An 18794-nucleotide genomic window follows, 5' to 3' on the forward strand; every position below is an offset into this window, starting at 1 on the left:
GGTACGCAACATATTGAAATGTAGATATATTGTAAATTTGGTGATGCAGAATCGATATTGTGGGTTGACCTATCACTATATCGCTAAGAGTATTTTTCAGTATCTTACCACTACAATTTTGTCGTTTATTTACATTTATGTAATACACTTGACATATGTACTATTTTGATGATTAAAATAAACCACTATTTGTACAAAGTTTGTCTAACAAAGACAATTTTGCTTCTAAAATGTATTTGGTTCTTAAAAATCAACAAGATACCATATTTTCTGGATTACTGAGCACATTTGAATATAAGCCGCAATAACAAAATTTTACCATAAATTTTAAAATTGTACATATATAGGCCGCATCTGAATATAAGCCACAGGTGTCCACATCTAAAAGAACGTTATCAAGTTCGGGCGTCTGTTTTATAACCTCTGAAAGCTTTTGTCATCTTTTTGCATTGAGTCAGTTCGTCACGCTGTCGTCGCTAATGTCTCACCATCAACTCATTGATGCCGAGCTCACGTGCAGCAGCTCTGTTTCCTTCTTCCACAGCCACATCAATCGCCGTTAACTTAAAAGCTGCATCATCTGCATTTGTGTGTGTATGAAGCGCAAAATAACTGTTCAAAACACAATCAAACGAGCTTCTTCCCCAACGCATCACCCCGTCTCTCCCCACGCTCTACCACGCATGACTCCTGCAGAAAGAGCCACTGTCCTGTCTGTATCATGTCAGTGTCTTGGAGGATTTCAGCAGATTTCAGACTTTCCCGGGGGCAGGGTTAGCTCTATCAGTCAGGTATGAGTGGATGTCTGGCTACTGAAGTTTGAGACATTTCTTCTCGTCATTTACACATACGGGTAAGACGTATCCCCCTCACTAATGTTAGTTTAGCAAAACAACTTAATTTATTACACGGCGATAAACTATTTGAGTGCGCTGACAATATCGCTAGCTAGTGTAGCAACTTCATGTTAACCCTAGATCCACGTGTTAAATTCACAGACAGTGGCATTTTTTGCACTCATGCTGTTCGTATCCGTTGTGTTGCCAAATCATTAAGCGTATATATGAATGGACAATGTGCCAAACAAAGAATCCATCCATACATTAGCCACATCGTTTTATTCGCCGCAGGGTTCAAAGTGTGGGAAAAAAGTAGCGGCTTATAGTCCGGAAATTACGGTAATATCATATCGTGAGCCATGTATCATGTATCGTATTGAATCGTGAGGGAACCTGTGATTCCCAGCTCTGGTTTCTAAAATTTCCTTTACACATTTTCTTTCAAAGTGCACTCGCCTGTCTGTAGTTACTCCAGAACTCAGCGGCACAACTTTTAATAGGAACCAAAAATGCAAGCATATCACAACAATTTTTGCGTCTTTGCACTGCCTTCCTGTTCATTTTAGAATTAATGTTAGATTTTATTGTTTGTTTTTAAACGCTTTGAATGGACTGGCCCCACAATACAACTCAAACCTCTTCCAAATTTACACCTCTGCACATGTTTGTCTAAAGAAATGCTTTTATTTTATGGCTTTTAAGACCATGTTAGTTGTGTGGTTAACATTTCATTTTGCTTTATGTATTTTAATGTTTTAATTGATGATTTACTCTCTTTTATTGTCTTTATTTGCCTGTGCACACTTGTCCTGTTTATAAAATGTGCTATATAAATAAAGTGGATTGGATTGGCCATTTTGCATTCATATTCTGAACAAAAGAACAACTACAGTGTTTCACCAAAGGACAGAGTCAAGACTAAGACTTCAATCTAATTAAGATTTTATGAGATGATTCAAACCTGAGTAATGCCAAAGATGCCTTAAGATATCCTACGAGAAGATGGGTCAAATTTCTCATTGAGAGTGAACACAAACACACAGCCTTTTATAAGACTTAGTATGTTTTTTTAGTTTTGTTTTAACTACTGACAAATCCAGTTATATTGTTATTGTGCTTTAGTTATTCTGTTGACTCACTTCCAGCCAGAGATGAATAATTAGTGTAGGACAAAAATAACTTATGAAAACAATCAATAGTTTGTATCTACTTATGTTCCTCAGTTAACTGTAATACCATTGCCTTGAAAATCTGACTTTATCTAAACAAGTGTCTGTGATATTGATGCTATTCCTCCTCATCATAAAAATGTTTGGCTTTGCTTCTATCAGTTATTTTTCACAGAAATCACAGAAAAAAAAAAAACCAACCAGGGCAAGCGTTTTAGTATGTAACAGACCTTTTCGCCTAGAGCCACTGTCAAAAGAACTAACACCTCGGGGTTAAATACATGATCAAAATGAGTTACATTGCTTGCATCTGCTGCCCAAGTAGAACACTCGGATCACACAAATTTCAGTAGGGATGGTCGAATATGGAGTTTCTGTGCCAATAAAACTCTTTCATTTACAATTTCTTGCTGCTGTGGCTGATAATATTAGTTTTAAAATGATTACTATTATTGATTAACATTTTTAAAACTAGAGCACAGCCCACAAATACCGCATTTTCCGGGCTATTAGACGTGCTCTTACGCCTCCAACCCCATCAAAAAACAACTGCGCCCCCCGCAATCCACAGCGCTCTATACACGAATCCACTCGGGTGTCCCATCATGACTTCAGTAAACTACAAAGCAGCACCACCCGCAGCGCACGCAAACACGCACGGAGCAGACAGCGACTGCAAACACCCGCAGACACACTCATCACTCCACGCGGACGAGGAACGGAACGGAGGAACGAACCGAAAAAACGAGTGCGATGTGCCACTTCTAGACACAACTGAACAACTGAGTCACTGCGAACACGCCGACAATCCAGCGGTCCCAGACAGCACCCTCCCTACACGCCACAACTAAACAAAGCCGAGAGACGCCGTGAACACGTCAAACAAAGTCCCACTGACCCATCCAACTGTTGTGTTTCGTTTAAAGTCCGGGGAGGTTTATTTGTGAGAAAAGTTCAAAGATAGACCATTCTATGACAGTGCGCCTTATAGCCCATAAAATATGATATATATGTTATAGCAAGTCCCGCAAATTAATCTTTCATGTTTTAAAATTAACAACAATGTATTTATTTGAGATGTAAGATAATTTGTTGCATGATTGTGTAAACATACAGCCTTACTTTTTGCTTATATGCTCTCCCATTTCCATTTTAAAGACCAACTGTGAATGATACATGGGCACACAGACTGTCAGCTTGGAAAAATATCCCTGCCAAATATTATGTAATATAATATGGAACCGATACAGATATCTGGAAAACCATCCAGTACCATAGACATCAGAACAAACAGAAATCGCCCACCCATAACTTCAGTTACCTTAGATGCCTCCCACTAAGAAATGTATATAGAGAAAAGACAAATGACATCTGTGACGCTGTGTCCCAATGCAATAAAACAGACAGTGATTTTAAACCAAATTCGAATAAACTAAAGCTTCGAAACACAAAAACCTGAATAGTATATAAATCTGTAAATAAAACCTGTAATCAGGAGTGCATGGAAAGTCAGAATCAAGCTGAGTATTAACTCAAATCCAATCAATCTTTCAATTCCTAGAAATAATACTCATTGATCCCATGAACTTTGAAGCAGGATTTAAACATTTCTTAGTGGTCGATTCCTGAAAGTGTGCGTGCTCTGGGTGTGTGTGTGCTAAGTGGTTGTGATGCGTGCGGACAGGTCAGAGTGCGTCTCCATGGAGATCGATGGTACCTGCAGGGCTAGGCGCTTGTGCCGCTCCTCTTCCAGCTCACCGCGCAGCTCCAAGATCTCTTTCCTGAAAAAACGAACGCAGATTAAATCAAGACACATGTGGTGGACTCGCCGTACCATACTTCAAAAACCACGGGCAATGTAAAGAAGGAGGGCTGTGCAATCAATCCAATTTCATCAAGATTCAGTCATTTCTAATCATCAATGATCAGCTTGGGTCCCTATATTCAAAAGGGTCAACAGCCAGTCCTCTGTAAAAGTATATGGTTTGGAGCAGAGTTCAGACTTTGGAAGAACATATTTGACCATTTTAAATGTTTTTTGTGCTAATTTAGGTTGAGGAATATATTGATACTGAATGGAATTTTTATTTGCTTTTATAAAGACAAAAAACCCATCAAGATGGATCAACATGAGGGGAAAAAAATCAAAATATATTTAGGCCTTATTATGAAGACTATATGGTTAAAAAGCACAAGTTGCATAATTGAGTTACTTAAAAAAGTGCACTATGTAACCTTTTTTGATGAAGAGTCCACCTCATTGTCTCAATGGAGATATTATTAGTTTGCTTAGAATGCTCCACTATATGTATCTGTATCAAGCTTATTTAATTCCACGGAGACAACTTCTCAGTGTTAAACTTGAGATAGGACATACAACATTTACAAAAGTTGTAAAAGAAAAATGTATTTTTAAAGTTTATGAATAAGAAAATGTGTCTAAAACGAAAAACTGAACAGAAACTTGCTAGAAAGATCACTCAATTCAAATACACTAACCAAGATATTATCTGGAAATTTTTTACACATTTTTCATGAAATGCAAAACACATTACCTATTGTAATTGAGAGAATGTTCCATAAAAAATGAGGATATCTGCTGACATTTTCACCAGTCAATTTCACCCAGTCCTACTTATTCATCACTGACACTGGATGCAGGATTAGCCTTTGTGCATAGATTAGGTTGATGGAGGACTCAGACACACACAGAGGAAACAAAAATCTATTTTATAATCCCAGGATATTCTTCTCACACTGATAGAAAACTCAAGTCACGTTTCACTGGATCCATTTCTCCATAGATCTTATTCATCATTGGAGGTGGAATCAGGGTTCAGCTCAAATGTTAGCCTCATAGTATTAAAAGGCCCACTGATCATCAGAAACAGAACAGGAGTTGAGTTTTGTCTCTTTCACAAATGTTTAACACACAAATCCTGCAGAATCCTGAAAACACTCTGTTCCACTTTGTGACACCATGTGGTAATACAGGAAGTGCTCCACTCGGTTTTTAAACACCTTCACTAGAATCATTTGGATAATTAATCATTTCAGACCTGGAATTGTCAATCTCTTCTGAACTAAAAGGTAAAAGGAGCTGTTAACTTGAACTACTACAAACAAAGTGGAACCGAGCATTTTGAACTTTAGAGATGTACAGGCTAATAATAAAGGGTTACTCAAACATCTCCTAATATATTTTAGATGAGGTAACAACATATTAACATGCCTTAAAGCTTACAAGAGTCAATTTTCGCCAAGTATCGAACCTTTAAGAAATTTAAATCTACAAGCTCGCCTAGAACTCCACCTACAAAGTATTGAATTCATATACTGATTCCTTGCAGCTCCTGACATTAACGTTGCCTGTGGGGGTGAAGAAAACTAGCCGTAACTCAATTTAGCTGACCTTTTCTGACCAAAAATAACCGATTTAGCTAAACTACTGTTACGGCCTCAGGAAATGCCTCATATTTCCCGTGTTTGAATTTCCTTACGTCTGTTGAGTCTTGAGCAGCTCCACAGTCAGCAGCAGCTCTCTCATCTGACTCCTGAGCTCCTCGTAGCCCGCACTCTGGTCCTCCGGCTCCAGGCGACCTTTCACTCCGGCGCTGGTGCTGTCCACGCCGCCGCCACTAGGGGCAGGGGCAGTGGACTTGGCCTCGGTGCTTAAACTGGTCCTCAGATGAGAAGAAGACTGGGACACGGTGCTGATGGAAGGCTGGAGACAGATGGGGAAGTTTACAAAGTTTAGAATGTTGAATGATAAAACAATAGATGAGATCATTTATTATCATTGTTGTTTAGGACTCTGAAAACAGACAATTATTGATCATATTTTAAGAAACTAAAGAGGTAGAGCTTTAAAAAGGTACATTGTGTAACTTTTCTGGTGGAGAGTCTGTTAAATACTTCGAGATGTCATTGCTTTGACTGGAATATTTCACAGTATGGCTTTAAACCTTTCTATCATCATGGAGACCAAACTAGACCAAGTTACCGGTCAGATCTGTGGAGAGGCAACCCCGCCTACAGTCAGAATGTCTGTTCTTTATAAATTTTTGAGCAGTAAAAATGTGATACTGTGGAACATTTCAGGCAGAGCAGTGGCATATCTAAAGAAACAAGACATAGTGCACCTTTAAGGTTTTTCTGAAAATTCAAAAGTAAAGTTTTTTTAGTTCCATTTTTTTTCTTAGTGCCAACTCAGGTCTGTTTTGGTCCTTGTTTATCATTTTATTTACATAGTTTGACCAATTGAATTATGCCAGCTACCTTTTCATTTTAATTCAGTATAAATTACTATGCCAAAAAGTATATTACAAAATAAATTTGATCGCAATACTAAACTCAATAGTGCATGTTTTCTAGCCCTGTGTTGACCTCCTGCGGAAACTAATATAATAAGATCTGTTGGGACGTGTCCTCAAACGCACTTGTCACAAATGCAGATCAACAGGATGACTCACTCACAGCCATGTCATTTGCCATTAGCACTCCACTGAGAGGTCAAATTGAAATAAATTGAATTGTAAAATATATAATAATGTGTGTAATGTATGCGCAAAACAACTAATCAGCTTTCACATCAATTGCTGAATATTACTTTTCAATAGAGGCATTCCTAAACAATGTGATTTTTAAATTGTATTACTTTTATTTTTATTTTTCATTAGACAGTTCAGTTGTTAGGCTGAATCCCACTCCCACACAATGCTGTTGTTGTGTCCTTGGGCAAGACACTTAACCTACCTCACCCCTCCTGTGAGTACACTGGTGTATTAATGTGTGTGTGTGAATAGGTGATTGGTTCTTTGATCTAAACTTTTTGATCTAAAGGTGGAAAAGCGCTATCTTTTTTCTAGTTTGCCATTGAAATAGATTACATAATATGCATATTATAAACTGGAAGATTGTTGTAGAATCCTCACATGAACCATCCTTTGGGGAAGTTAACTGGCCTGTACCCAATTTTCTTCCGCATATTTGAGCAAAATGTGTCTAGCCCCAATACAGATACTGTAAGCAGCTCTTGAGGTCAAAATAAGTCTGTCTGCATCCAATTAGAAACCGCTTTATCTGTCTGATCATCTGACAATGAGCAAGCGAGTGTTTAGTGTGCTAGTTGTTGTTGTTAGCTTTACAATGGCGGCAAGACCTCACTTGGGTCTATGAAAGCTGAGAAAAGCACTAAACTCATCGCATTTAATGTATATGTTCTGTAACTTACAAAAGCCTATTTATAACCGATTACTGCTTGCATTTCTGCACCTTTTTGGTTTCTGTTAGCTTTGGTTTGGCTGAGTCCTCTTCATCCGTCTTAGTGAACTTCTCTGCATTCACTTCCTTGTGAGGCTGGAAAACATATAAAAGCCAAAGTTATTTCAAACTTGGGACAGTTGAAAAAAATATACAGAAAAAATAATTTCATGGTGCTGGGTCAATTGGTTGAATTTTTTTTCTGTTGTTTTTGATTTGTTTCTTGATGGCTCCCTACATATTGTGGTGTCCTTTATTTTTCTTTGGGACCATAAATGAAATCTAGCAATAGCAACAAATAGGTATTAAGACTAACATAAACACATGTTGGACTTTATAGTGACAGAAAATCCTGATTGTAATGTCCGTTAGATGGGCTTTGTGCAGAGTACAGCAGCTTCAATAGAGCCATGAAAAAGCAGTGCGGTGAGTGACATTTAATCAAACGTGGACTTTGTGTTCACTTGAAGCACGTGTCTCCTCTGAAGGACGAGAGAATAAGAGACATTGGTTGTGTTGTGTGGAGGCTCTGTCCAGCGCTGATTCTTAGCACAACTATATTGCTGATTTTCAGAAGTAAACAGTAAGAGAAGTGAATGCATTATCCCCATGCTGATATTCAGTCTTGTAAATGCGTTGGTTAAAGGTGCATTGTGTAACTTTCTAGTTTTGTGTCCATCACTTGTTTCTATAGATTTGTCACTGCTCTGCCTGGAATGTTCCACAGTATGGCATTAAACATTTGACTTTATATTTATTCAATTACAGGTGGAGTTATAGCTCAAAAATACCTAGAAAAACAGATATCACCTCTCCATAGATCTGAGCTGTAACTTGATCTGGTTTGGTCTCCATGAAAGGTTTAATACCATAGACCATCCAGACACAGTAATAACATGAAGAAAAGCATATTCCTCCACCACAAAAGTTACACGATGCACCTTTAAAGCTCAAATTGTGAAAAATTTAGTTAGAAAATTTAACCAGAGAGACATTATTTGATGCCTTGGTGTGTAAAACTGCAACTCTTTTTGAAGTATTTTAGTTGCCTACATATTATGCATTAACTTCTTGGGGTATCAAAGACACTATAGTAAGAGATGTGTTTTGTGGCATGTTTGTTTTTAAAGCAGCCAAAATATGTCAACAAGGTAAAAATATCTCCTTCTGTGTTGTCTTTAAAAAGAACCTAAGAAATTAATTATGATTAGGGTTGGGATACACTGATAATATACCCAAAACCTACTGCATACTTAAACAGTTCATTTCCTCATATAAATCATTCATTTCATTTAAAGTACAACTACTGCATAAATAACCACTGTCTCACCGAGGGGCTTCCAAACTGTGTGGGCGGTCTCTTCCCAGGCATCTTTGGTCTGTCTGCAGTCGGGTGGGAGAGCTTGTGTGAGGTAGACGTCAAATCGTCAAAACTCATCAGGTCTGAAATTTAACAGGAGAAACATTCACTGTCTACTGCAAAGAATATATTTTCCCCCTGACAAAAGCAAAACACAATGTTTGAGTTAAATTTCCCAAAAGAATATCTGCAAATGTCCCCAATCATTTTTGTGAACTCGATCCCCTTAATCTGTGCTGACAAATAAAGACTTTTCACTGCCCTCTATTTAAACTTGTAAGATGATACGCCAGGCTTTGTTTCTAGTATTTAGCAATAAATGATCACATAGTTTATGGCTATTTTATTTGCTACAAGTTAATAACATGGTGCATTGCACATTGGTCAAAAAAATATTCTCTGATGCTGACTGATGTAATTTTTCCATTTGCTGTGTTTTTTGTCTTGTGTATTTTAACCATCTAGTATGAGTAGTAGTTTTGTTTTTGTTTTTTAAACCAAGCAAGTACAGAGGTGTGAGCAGGGCATATATGTGCAAACTCATGTGCTGAGCAATGCCAAGCTGCAGATTGCAGGATTGCTCATACTGTTTGATAAGGGCAAAACATTGTAATATATTCAAAAGCCTATTTTGAACAGTAGTGGAAGAAATACTCAAGTGTGTTACTTAAGTAAACGTAAAAAGATACTGAAGCAAAAAAAATCAATCAATCAATCAATTAAAAGTAAAGGTATCACATGAAAAAAATCAACCTAAGTAAAAACAAGTACCTTTTTAAAAAAAGTATTAGTACAGATACCTTCTCTCAGATGTAGTGAAGAAAAAGTATCCACTTTAAAATTGATTTAAGTATACATTTTAGGTATCTGTACTTTATTTACAGTACTTTACTACTTGTACTTATTTATGTTCCATCACTGATTTTGAATACACCATCTTGTATATAACCTATAGAAGTATTATGCAATATATATGTACAGCTCCATAGCACTAAATCAGTCAAACTATTTCCAAGAGACTGGAGCCGCATGACAGAAAATGCTTATGTGTGCACAGAGGCATACTGTAGTCTAGTCAGGCCCATAGGAAACTTAAGGGACTGTGGTGTAATAGCTCTTCGCACCTCTGCTTTGTACAGGGCAGGGTTTTCTCTGGTCTGTGGACTCAGTGTGTCAGACTCTCCATGGGATGACTTTTAGCAGCTTTTTTTTTTGCACCTTTTATCAAACAAGTCCCAAACCTCAACAGCGGAAACAATTTAAGATTGTAACTACAAAATCCTTTTCACGTCTTCCCCCTTTCATGTTCCCAAGAGCTCAAAATGCAACGCTTAGAACGACTCATTGTTGAGACATAAACTACTGCAACACACACACACAGTTTTTTTACTCTACATTTTTTAGCAAAGCATATAAAGAGTCCAAACTTTTTCTTAGGTTATATTTCATTTATACCACTTTTATAGACTATTTTACCCAACACTTGATACATTGTACAAATTAGTTGGGTACGGTGTAAGACATAACATGTGTCATAAGACATTAGACGTATTATTGCAGGTTGCTAAATAGAGCAGATTTTAATTTTAAAATGTTTTATTATAAAAGGTACCATACAAAGTGAGTGGGCTTGCCTCTCCATAGATCTGACCTGTAAATTGGTAGTGTCACCTGCTTGCCTCCATGAAGACGAATATGTTTAGAGCTACACTGGAAAATTTTAGGTAAAGCAAGCTCTATGGGAACAATCAGGTCAGGGACTCTCCACCGAAAAAAGCTACATAATCCACCTTTAAGCTTCTGCTAAAATATGAACATAAACTGCTGTGGTTGCCCTTCACTACCGAAGCCTGCAGTAAACATGTGAGCGGTGTGTGGCGAGTGGTGTGTACCGGGCTCCGCAGGCTTGTCTGTGACCTCTACAGATGGAGCCCTGGGTCTGGACACGGGTAATTGCGGTAACGGCTCCGGCTCTGGCTTTGACCGAGTAGAAGGCACCTCTCCATTGTGTCTGAAAAAAAAAGAGGACAAGAAACCATAAAATGTAACTAATAATTATTGGGAACAGATGGAAAACAAAACCACATTAAATATTGCAGTAGTGGGAAGAAATATAAGGTTTTGTACTTAGAATTGTGAGTTTATCGACTCATTTCAAAACATCAATGATAAACTTGTTTTTTTTAATGCCGAGGTCTACTGCCAGTCCTCTGTCAGTAAAAGCATGTGGTTTGGATTGTTCTATCTTTTATTTATTATTATTATTTTTTGTTAAATGCCGCTGATTAAAAGCTGGCTTTGTCTACGTTCATGAAATCATTAGAGAAGGTCATTTTTTATTTTGCTTTTGAAATCTGACAAACTCCTCAAGCGCTGACTTTTTAAAGGATTGATACAAAATATAATGGATTAGTTATATCTGAGAAACAAACCAAACATTCTGACACTAGATTTTTAAATTTTGGTTCAAATTGCATTATAACACATACTGTACTTCTATACAAATGGAAAGACACAAACTTAAAAGTGCATTGTGTAACGTTTATGGTGGAGGGTCTGTCAAATGCTTTTCTCCATGGCAATGTTAATGCTTTGTCTGGACTTTCACAGTAAGGTACTGAACCTTTCTATCTTCATGGTGGCAAAACCAGACTAAGTTACAGGTCAGATCTATGGAGAGGCAAGCCCACTCACAATCAGAATGCCTGTTTTTCTAGGTATTTTTGAGCTATAAAAATCTGTAATTGAGGAAATGTAATGCACAGCTGTCATACTGTTGGAACATTCCAGGCAGAGCAATGACATCTCCGTACAAACAAGGAGGTGATCACCCCCCGACCAAAAAGTTACACAGTGCACCTTTAAAGAAGCACCAGTCACTCTTTCCAGTGATCTCAGCTCTTACCTGAGGCTGGCAGAGGGGGCGAGGGGTTTTTCTGGGCGTTTGGGTGGGTGACTCATGGGGCGACCCTTCCCGGCCCCGGGCTTGGGCGGGGGCAGCGGCGCAGGTTTTGAGTGCTTTTCTGGCACTGGTTTGTCAACTGTGAGAAAAACAACACAAACACAATTAGAGCAGAGGCAAAGGATGTTTTCAGACCACAAAGCAGTGGACACACCAAACTACCAAACACCAAACTTTTACAACTATTTTCTAAAACACTCACACTGAACACCTCTTTGAATATAGTTCTGTGGGGCTTTCAGAAATGTTATTTTTTGTAACACTTTTTAACAACAACACCTAAATAGTCTTAAAAGATGCACTGGGCAACTTTTCACCATTTCCATCCAGCCTTTGTTCCTTTCGGGTGTTTTTATTCCTCAAAACACAATCCTTCCTTCTGTGAATGGAAGCAACTCTGCACAGATCTGACTTATAATGTAATGTAGTGCTGTTAACTGCGTGTCGCCTTTGTGATAGAGAAGTTTAATCTGTACAGTGGAACAGTCTAGACAAATCAGGAACATTTCAATGGAGACATCTGCTGGAGGAATATCCATTTGAAATTTTACCTAGTGCATCTTTAATAAAGTATAAAGAAAGTCTGAATAATGACCAAATACTTGATTATATAAAATACTAATCGGAGCCCAATTCTAATGGTTGGGGCAACTTCAAAACTCAAGTGGGTTGCTCTTAAATTATCAAATAAAAAGTTAATGGTGGGCCTCATTGAAACATGTCTCCAGATTGAGTTAGATATTATTAACATTTATATGTACTAAGCCTGAATTATTCTTAAAAAACACCCCAACTCCTAATTCCTAGTTCAGTAGTTGCCTTAATAAATACCTTGACTCGTAACCATAACCCCTAAGTAGTTCCTAAGCCTGAATCATTCTTAATAAACCATTACCAAACATTTTTTTATTACAAATTCTGACTTTCTTTGTGCTTCATTAAGGCTGGTAAAGGTCATGTTATTATAAAGTGTAATATATTGAAGTAAAAATTGAAATCCAAGCAGATAAACTAAGGAAAGATTTAGTTGCATCATGGTCAGAAGAGCCATGTATAGAAGACCTCTCTGTGCGGTTACCAAAGCCATTCTTAGCGTCATAAACAAACATGGCTGTATGTGCAAGGCTCTGACAACAAGTTTAATGGATGGGCCCCCTCTGCCCTGAGAGCTCTGAGTGGGTGCTCTATCTTTTGCTCCACGTGAATAATAATATGTAAATGACTGGAGCTGTCTTGTGGGAAATTCAAACAGTGTGTCAGGCTGAATTTACATGTAATTGGGTGCTGATTGAAGGCAGACTGTCATGCGTATTATTGCATGGATACTTCAATAGAGGGCAATATCAATTTGAAGAGTACACATCCATTCTGTATATAATAGGTTATCAATACAAGGCACGCAGTAGCTATGCACGTGTGTGTGCGTGCTGGTGTATATATATATATATGAATGTTATGTATTGTGGGTGTGTGTCTATCTGTGTACAGTTTGGACCCCCGACTCTGTAAATAAATTTATATAGAGAGTGAATACTGTGAGTTACTGCTCCGTCTTAATTTAAAAAGCTATCCCTGCACATCGTTTCGACTTGTGTACCTATATTGATTTATTCCAAGTGAAATTAATTGGCTGAGGGGAACATGCAAAAACACATGTATGAAAATGTGTGTATTCTGTGCGATCAATGCCTGCGATATACTGTATGAGCTTTATCAGGAAAGATATTGGGACACAGTACTACAATATATGATATAGTATTAGCTCTTGTAACTGCAAAGTGTCTACAATGAACCAGCTGTATTTTTGAATTTTTTTTTAACACAATGTACTTTTTTAATCTTAATAAATACTACAAAACCCTGAGCTACTCCACTGACTTACAGTATAAACTCCTTCTTGCCTTAGGGTCAAAGAGAGCGTGCTGTGTTGATTTTAAATATGTCCATTTCAAACATGTTTCATTAGCAGGAGAGGGAGAAACTCTAATTAACTAGAAAAAAAAAAAGCTGCCCACAGCAATTCCTGTTCTTATGCAGCGTATTCCTCATTTAAAAGTGTGCATGCAGCATTTCTACTACTGGACTTGTCTGAACATGTAACGTGATCACAGAAAGCTCCAGAGCTGCCAGGGCTCACAACAATGTAATCCAATTCTACAGCCACTCTCATTGTGTTAGCTAAGAAAATCAAATTCACATCTTTTATAGTTGTGTTAGCGAAGATGACTTAAAGTAAAAAAAAATAAAAATAAAAAATTAAATGTTTGTGTATGATATTTCTACACGAGTTTTGATACAGAGAAAGGTGACTGTGAAATACCGCAGTGTAAGTACAAGTAAAGTTATAATTAAACCTGGCAAGATAATAAATTCTGAACTGTGATAGACTGCTGAAGAAAATATATTAAGCATAAATTATTATCTTGAAACAATTCTTACGATGGAGTATAAGGGTCAGATATAAAAAAAAAAAAACATGCTGGCGGTACGAGAATAAAGTCGTAACATTTCAACATTAAAGTCGTAATATTATGAGAATAAAGTCATAATTTTACAAGAATAAAGTTATAATATTACGAGAATAAAGTCGTAATAAAATCAAAGTCAAGGTGAAAAATGTGGCAGAAGAAGAACCTTGTTTTTCAATATAAAACCAAAAATAAGAAAACGAACAACAATTTTCTGAATTATTTGCGCCTCTGGACTGAACCAGGACTAAACCAGGACTAAACCAGGACTAAACCAGGACTAAACCAGGACTAAACCAGACCGGAACTGAGACCAGGACTTAGGGTGTTTTCACACCGACAGTATTTGGTGCGCACCAAACGGTCCATTCGAACCAAAAGTGGTTAGTTCGGTTCGTTTGCGTTGGTGTGAAAGCGTCAATCGGACTCGATTGACTCGATTCGCTTGAATCCGCACCAAATGACCAACTTTGGTGCGGTTCCTCTGGTGTGAACGCGAATCCGGGTCCAAACCATAGACAGTATGGACAAACGGACTATTCGAAATGCATCATGGGAGGGACACGCGTCTCCTCTGCCTGAAATGACGCACTGTACGACTCCAGCGCAGTAACAGACTGTTGTCCAGACGCAGATGCGATTCATTTTCGAAATATTTTACCAACAATGGCCAATACAGAGAATGTAACACACGAAGATCAGAGCAAGTATCAGTGTGCGAACGTGTGGCTCCAGAGTGAGTCAAAATTGGGGGTGCGTACCCCTGTTCGGGACCTACACGCACAGAGACGACCCGGTGTCCCCCGTGATCACACAGCAACCAACATTTGTTATTTTAGGCTTTAATTAACCAAATAATTTCATGGCAATAGGCAATCGCCCATTCAATTGACACAACTTAAAAAAGTCCCTGTTTTTAGCCTAGTGTGAGAAATACAGTCGGACTAGATCCAAACCAGAGTCCTGAACCAGCGGGGGCAGGTCCAGTTCAGGCCGGGCTCAGAGGAGCTGGAGCGGGGAGCCTCGACCTGAGGAAGCGCTTTCCCCGGGAAGAACCAAATGCGCGGAGGACGGACGCTCAGAACAACATATAACAAACCAAACTGGACTCACGCTTCTGTCCGGACACGGAAACAGCGCGCAGACGACTGAACGTACCCGCTCAGACCCAGTCATTGCGCACTGGTCTTGCTCGCCACCGTTTGGAACGAGCACATGGAGGACAGAGCCTCCGGACCATCTGACCAACGCGCTTGTAGGACGACAGAAGACCAAGGACCAGACCCCAGCCCCGTCCTGAGGAGCTGCGCGCTACTGTGAGCACTGTTGGCTGCTGCTGTTACCCGAACTCTGGGCTGATGCGGTGAGTTTGTACAAAGTTCTACATGATGCTGTTTTATGAGTTCATGGTGATAATTTGAGATGAGGACGGCCCGTGGTATTAACAGGAACATCGGTGTTGATAACTGGAGTATCGCTGTTTTACCGGGGAAACAGAGACACGTCAATCGAACCAGTTTTGGTTCGTTTGCCGGTGTGAACGCGGACCACACTGGAGTGTATTTGCTACATAATAACAATTTTATTGCCTGGTGCGAACCAAATAATCGAACTAGCGGTGTGAAAACGACCTTAGACAAGGACTGGGTCAGGAACCAAGACTGAGACCGGGATCAGACAAGAACTGAGACCAGGATTGAGACCGGGAACAGGACCAGGACTGAGATTGGGACTGAAACCGGGACCAGACCAGGACTGAAAAAGGTTCAGTCCTGGTTCAGTCCTGGTTCAGTCCTGGTTCAGTCCGTATGCGGCGCAATATTCCCGCATCGCATTTTAAAGTCACGGAAACGCCATTTCCCATTTCCGTGACTTAAACCAGGACTTAACTAGGACTAAACCGTTTTCAGTTCTGGTCTGGTCCCGGTCTCAATCCTGGCCTTTCTGGTTTAGTTCCGGACCTGATTTAGTCCTGGTTTCTTCTCCTTTACAAAATGCTCCAAATTCTCCATTCTCCACTCGTTCAGACTTTCCAAGCTGCCGATATTCTCATAATATTACAACTTTATTTTGACTACGACTTTATTCTCATAAAATTACTACTTTATTCTCGTAAATTCACGACTTTATTCTCGTAAAATTACGACTTTATTCTCGTAAAAATATGACTTTATTCTCGTAAAATTACGACTTTTCTGGCTTCGACTTTATTCTCATAATATTACGACTTTATTCTCGTAGCGCCAGCATGTTTTTTTTTTTTTATCTGACCCTTATACTCCGTCGTAACTGACAAATAACCCTAAAATATTATCCCCCAAAGCTATTCAAAATGTACAATTAAAAACATGAGCTGCAAGAAATGTATCAGAATGAAACACTTAAGTAGGTAGTTTTCATCTGTAGAGAGTAAAGTTTTTTTCTTTAATCTTCTTCACTTGAAATATAAGTATAGAAAAAAGGTTTACCACTCATAACAAATAGCAAATAGCAAAGGTTTTAGACTGAGGACCTTGCAGCAATGATTGTTGCTTGTTTTGTTTTTTCTTTTTCCAATTGCCTGCATCAGTACAGTATTATGACCAAGATTTTGGCCGCTATCCTGCTGACAAGACACAGAAATGTAACTTCATGAAAATCACTTGATATGCTTAATACCATAATAGAGGACAGTTAATCTTGTGAAGAGCTGCAGTAGATACAGTAGATAGTCTGCACATGTGCAAAAAAGAACAAAAGAATCACTTGGAATTTTAACAGATTAAGATGTTTGAGATTAACTGTTTCTTTTTTTTTTCATGGAAATATATTAGGCTGGTTTTGAATATTTTCCGCAAATTATGTAATTTAAATTTACTACAAATGCAAACACAGCCCTTATTTCCCGCACACCTATGAAAGACCTGTGTAGTCACATTTCTTGCAGGCATTTATCTACACTAAAGTTGAGTGTTCACATTAAGTATTATGTGTATTCTTTTGACAGTAGCCAAAACTAATTATCAACCTGTACTGCAGATTTATGGGTGATCGCTGATACACTAAAAAGTGCAAAAATTGGGCTGCTATATAAAGCATTGTGATTAGATTTGTGATTTATGTATTATATTTATTTCAGTGATATGATTTGGTTTTAAGTTAATTTTAAATGAGTTCAGAATAATTGACAAAGACTGACTGACTAATTCAAGAATCACTTTCAAGGACATGTTTGTACAGATTTAAACTACAGGGTTTTCAGTTTTATATGCAAAGTAAGACAAGCAGAATCAGAGGAAATGTTGTTTATGAAGAAAATTATGATACTTCAAAAACTTCAGATTTTGTGATTTGCCAATTGCTTCCATTCAAATTGTGATTTTGACTAATTAATCTGGCAGCTCTACCATGTTTTATTTAAGTGGGAATAAATGCACAGAACTGAACCTACCTTTATCCTCTGACCGGATAGGATGGGGTTTCTTCTCCGCACTTGGCACCTCTGGTTTAAGCACTGAAAAACGAAACATTTTGATTAGACTATTTTTAATCCGTCTTTCCTTTGTCTTGTTTTTCTGCGAAAGATTGAGCGAACTCAACCTTTTTGTTGCAAACCACAGTTACATGCACACAGGAAGTCTGCTACAGTGCTTTCAAGGCAATAGTCACATCCGGTGGAGACAGGAAAGACTGAGGTTAAATTTTATAAGTGGCATCACATTTTTTGCATTACTGCTAAACATAAGCTACCAATCAAAAGTTTGGACACACCTGCTAATTCATTGTTTTACTTCTTGTTTACCATTTTACTCTGCATTTTTAATATATACGGACGGATTTTGGCAGTGCTGCAAAATCTTGGCCTTCTCTCAATGAGCTTCATGATAAAGCTACTGTACCTGTAAAGGTTTTCACTTCAGGGTCAAAAAATGGGCTCAAAGCAATGGGTGGCTATTTTTTTAAAAGTCTAAAATCTAAAACAAGTAGAGTCATTTTAAGTTTATTACTGTTTACTGTACCCCAGATGTGTTCATAGTTTTGTTGCCTTCATTGAGAGACTACAGTGTGAATAATCATGAAGACATAAAATAAATAAAAAGTGCCCAAACCTTTGACTAGAACAAATAAATGTTTTTAATGAATTTAAAAAGTGCACTCACCAATACTTTGCTTTGACGGAGGCGGTGGCTTTCTTGGTTTCTGGGGGGGAAAAAAAACTAGGTCAGGCTGTGATCAAAGTTAAGAGGGAAACAGGTAACAAATTAGGTAACAGATAAATATGTTAAATCTAATATACATGATTCGAAAGGATTGGAAAAGTGATGAGCGTAAACAAACTATCCAGAGCCACATTCTTGCATCAGGTGAATCCTCATTAATTTAACCAGAGAAAACGGCTGCTCTGTTTGGAGGAGCTCTTAAGGTCTCAAATGAGGTCAAAACAAGGGTTCAGCAAAGCAAGCTACTAAAATGCACTTTGCATGTTTTTTAGCATGGACTTAAATACACTGTGATACACTACTCCATCAAAATGAATGCATATTAATACTTAGAGCATTACAGGAGATAGATGATTGATTAATTACACAACCCTGTCAGTAAAAGCTGTGGTTTGGTGGAGGAAATATGACAAATTTTTCTGTTAAATGATAAAAGTCTGCATTGTTTATGTTCTGGAAATACTGCTTTTTATTCATTTCAGCCTACACCTTTTCGGTTTTCCTGCATGTTAAGTATTTCTGTTTCCAGAATGAT

At 38.1% G+C, this 18794-nt stretch overlaps 1 protein-coding gene across 1 annotated transcript in view; it reads right to left on the reverse strand.

The window, feature by feature from the left end:
• The window catches only part of cd2ap (CD2-associated protein), a 45338-nt gene that overhangs the window by 4253 nt on the left and 22291 nt on the right, over positions 1-18794 (reverse strand). The window contains exons 11-18 of the mRNA XM_055149425.1: positions 18200-18239; positions 17491-17553; positions 11536-11671; positions 10523-10641; positions 8601-8713; positions 7283-7366; positions 5509-5732; positions 3726-3789 (exon numbers count right to left, since the gene is read on the reverse strand). Of these exons, the coding sequence (XP_055005400.1) occupies positions 3726-3789; positions 5509-5732; positions 7283-7366; positions 8601-8713; positions 10523-10641; positions 11536-11671; positions 17491-17553; positions 18200-18239 (843 nt within the window). The remainder of the gene's footprint in view (positions 1-3725; positions 3790-5508; positions 5733-7282; positions 7367-8600; positions 8714-10522; positions 10642-11535; positions 11672-17490; positions 17554-18199; positions 18240-18794) is intronic.

This window comes from Boleophthalmus pectinirostris, unplaced genomic scaffold, assembly GCF_026225935.1.
Source record: "Boleophthalmus pectinirostris isolate CB_2022bp ecotype Guang Dong unplaced genomic scaffold, ASM2622593v1 HiC_scaffold_13, whole genome shotgun sequence".
NCBI lineage: Eukaryota > Metazoa > Chordata > Actinopteri > Gobiiformes > Gobiidae > Boleophthalmus > Boleophthalmus pectinirostris.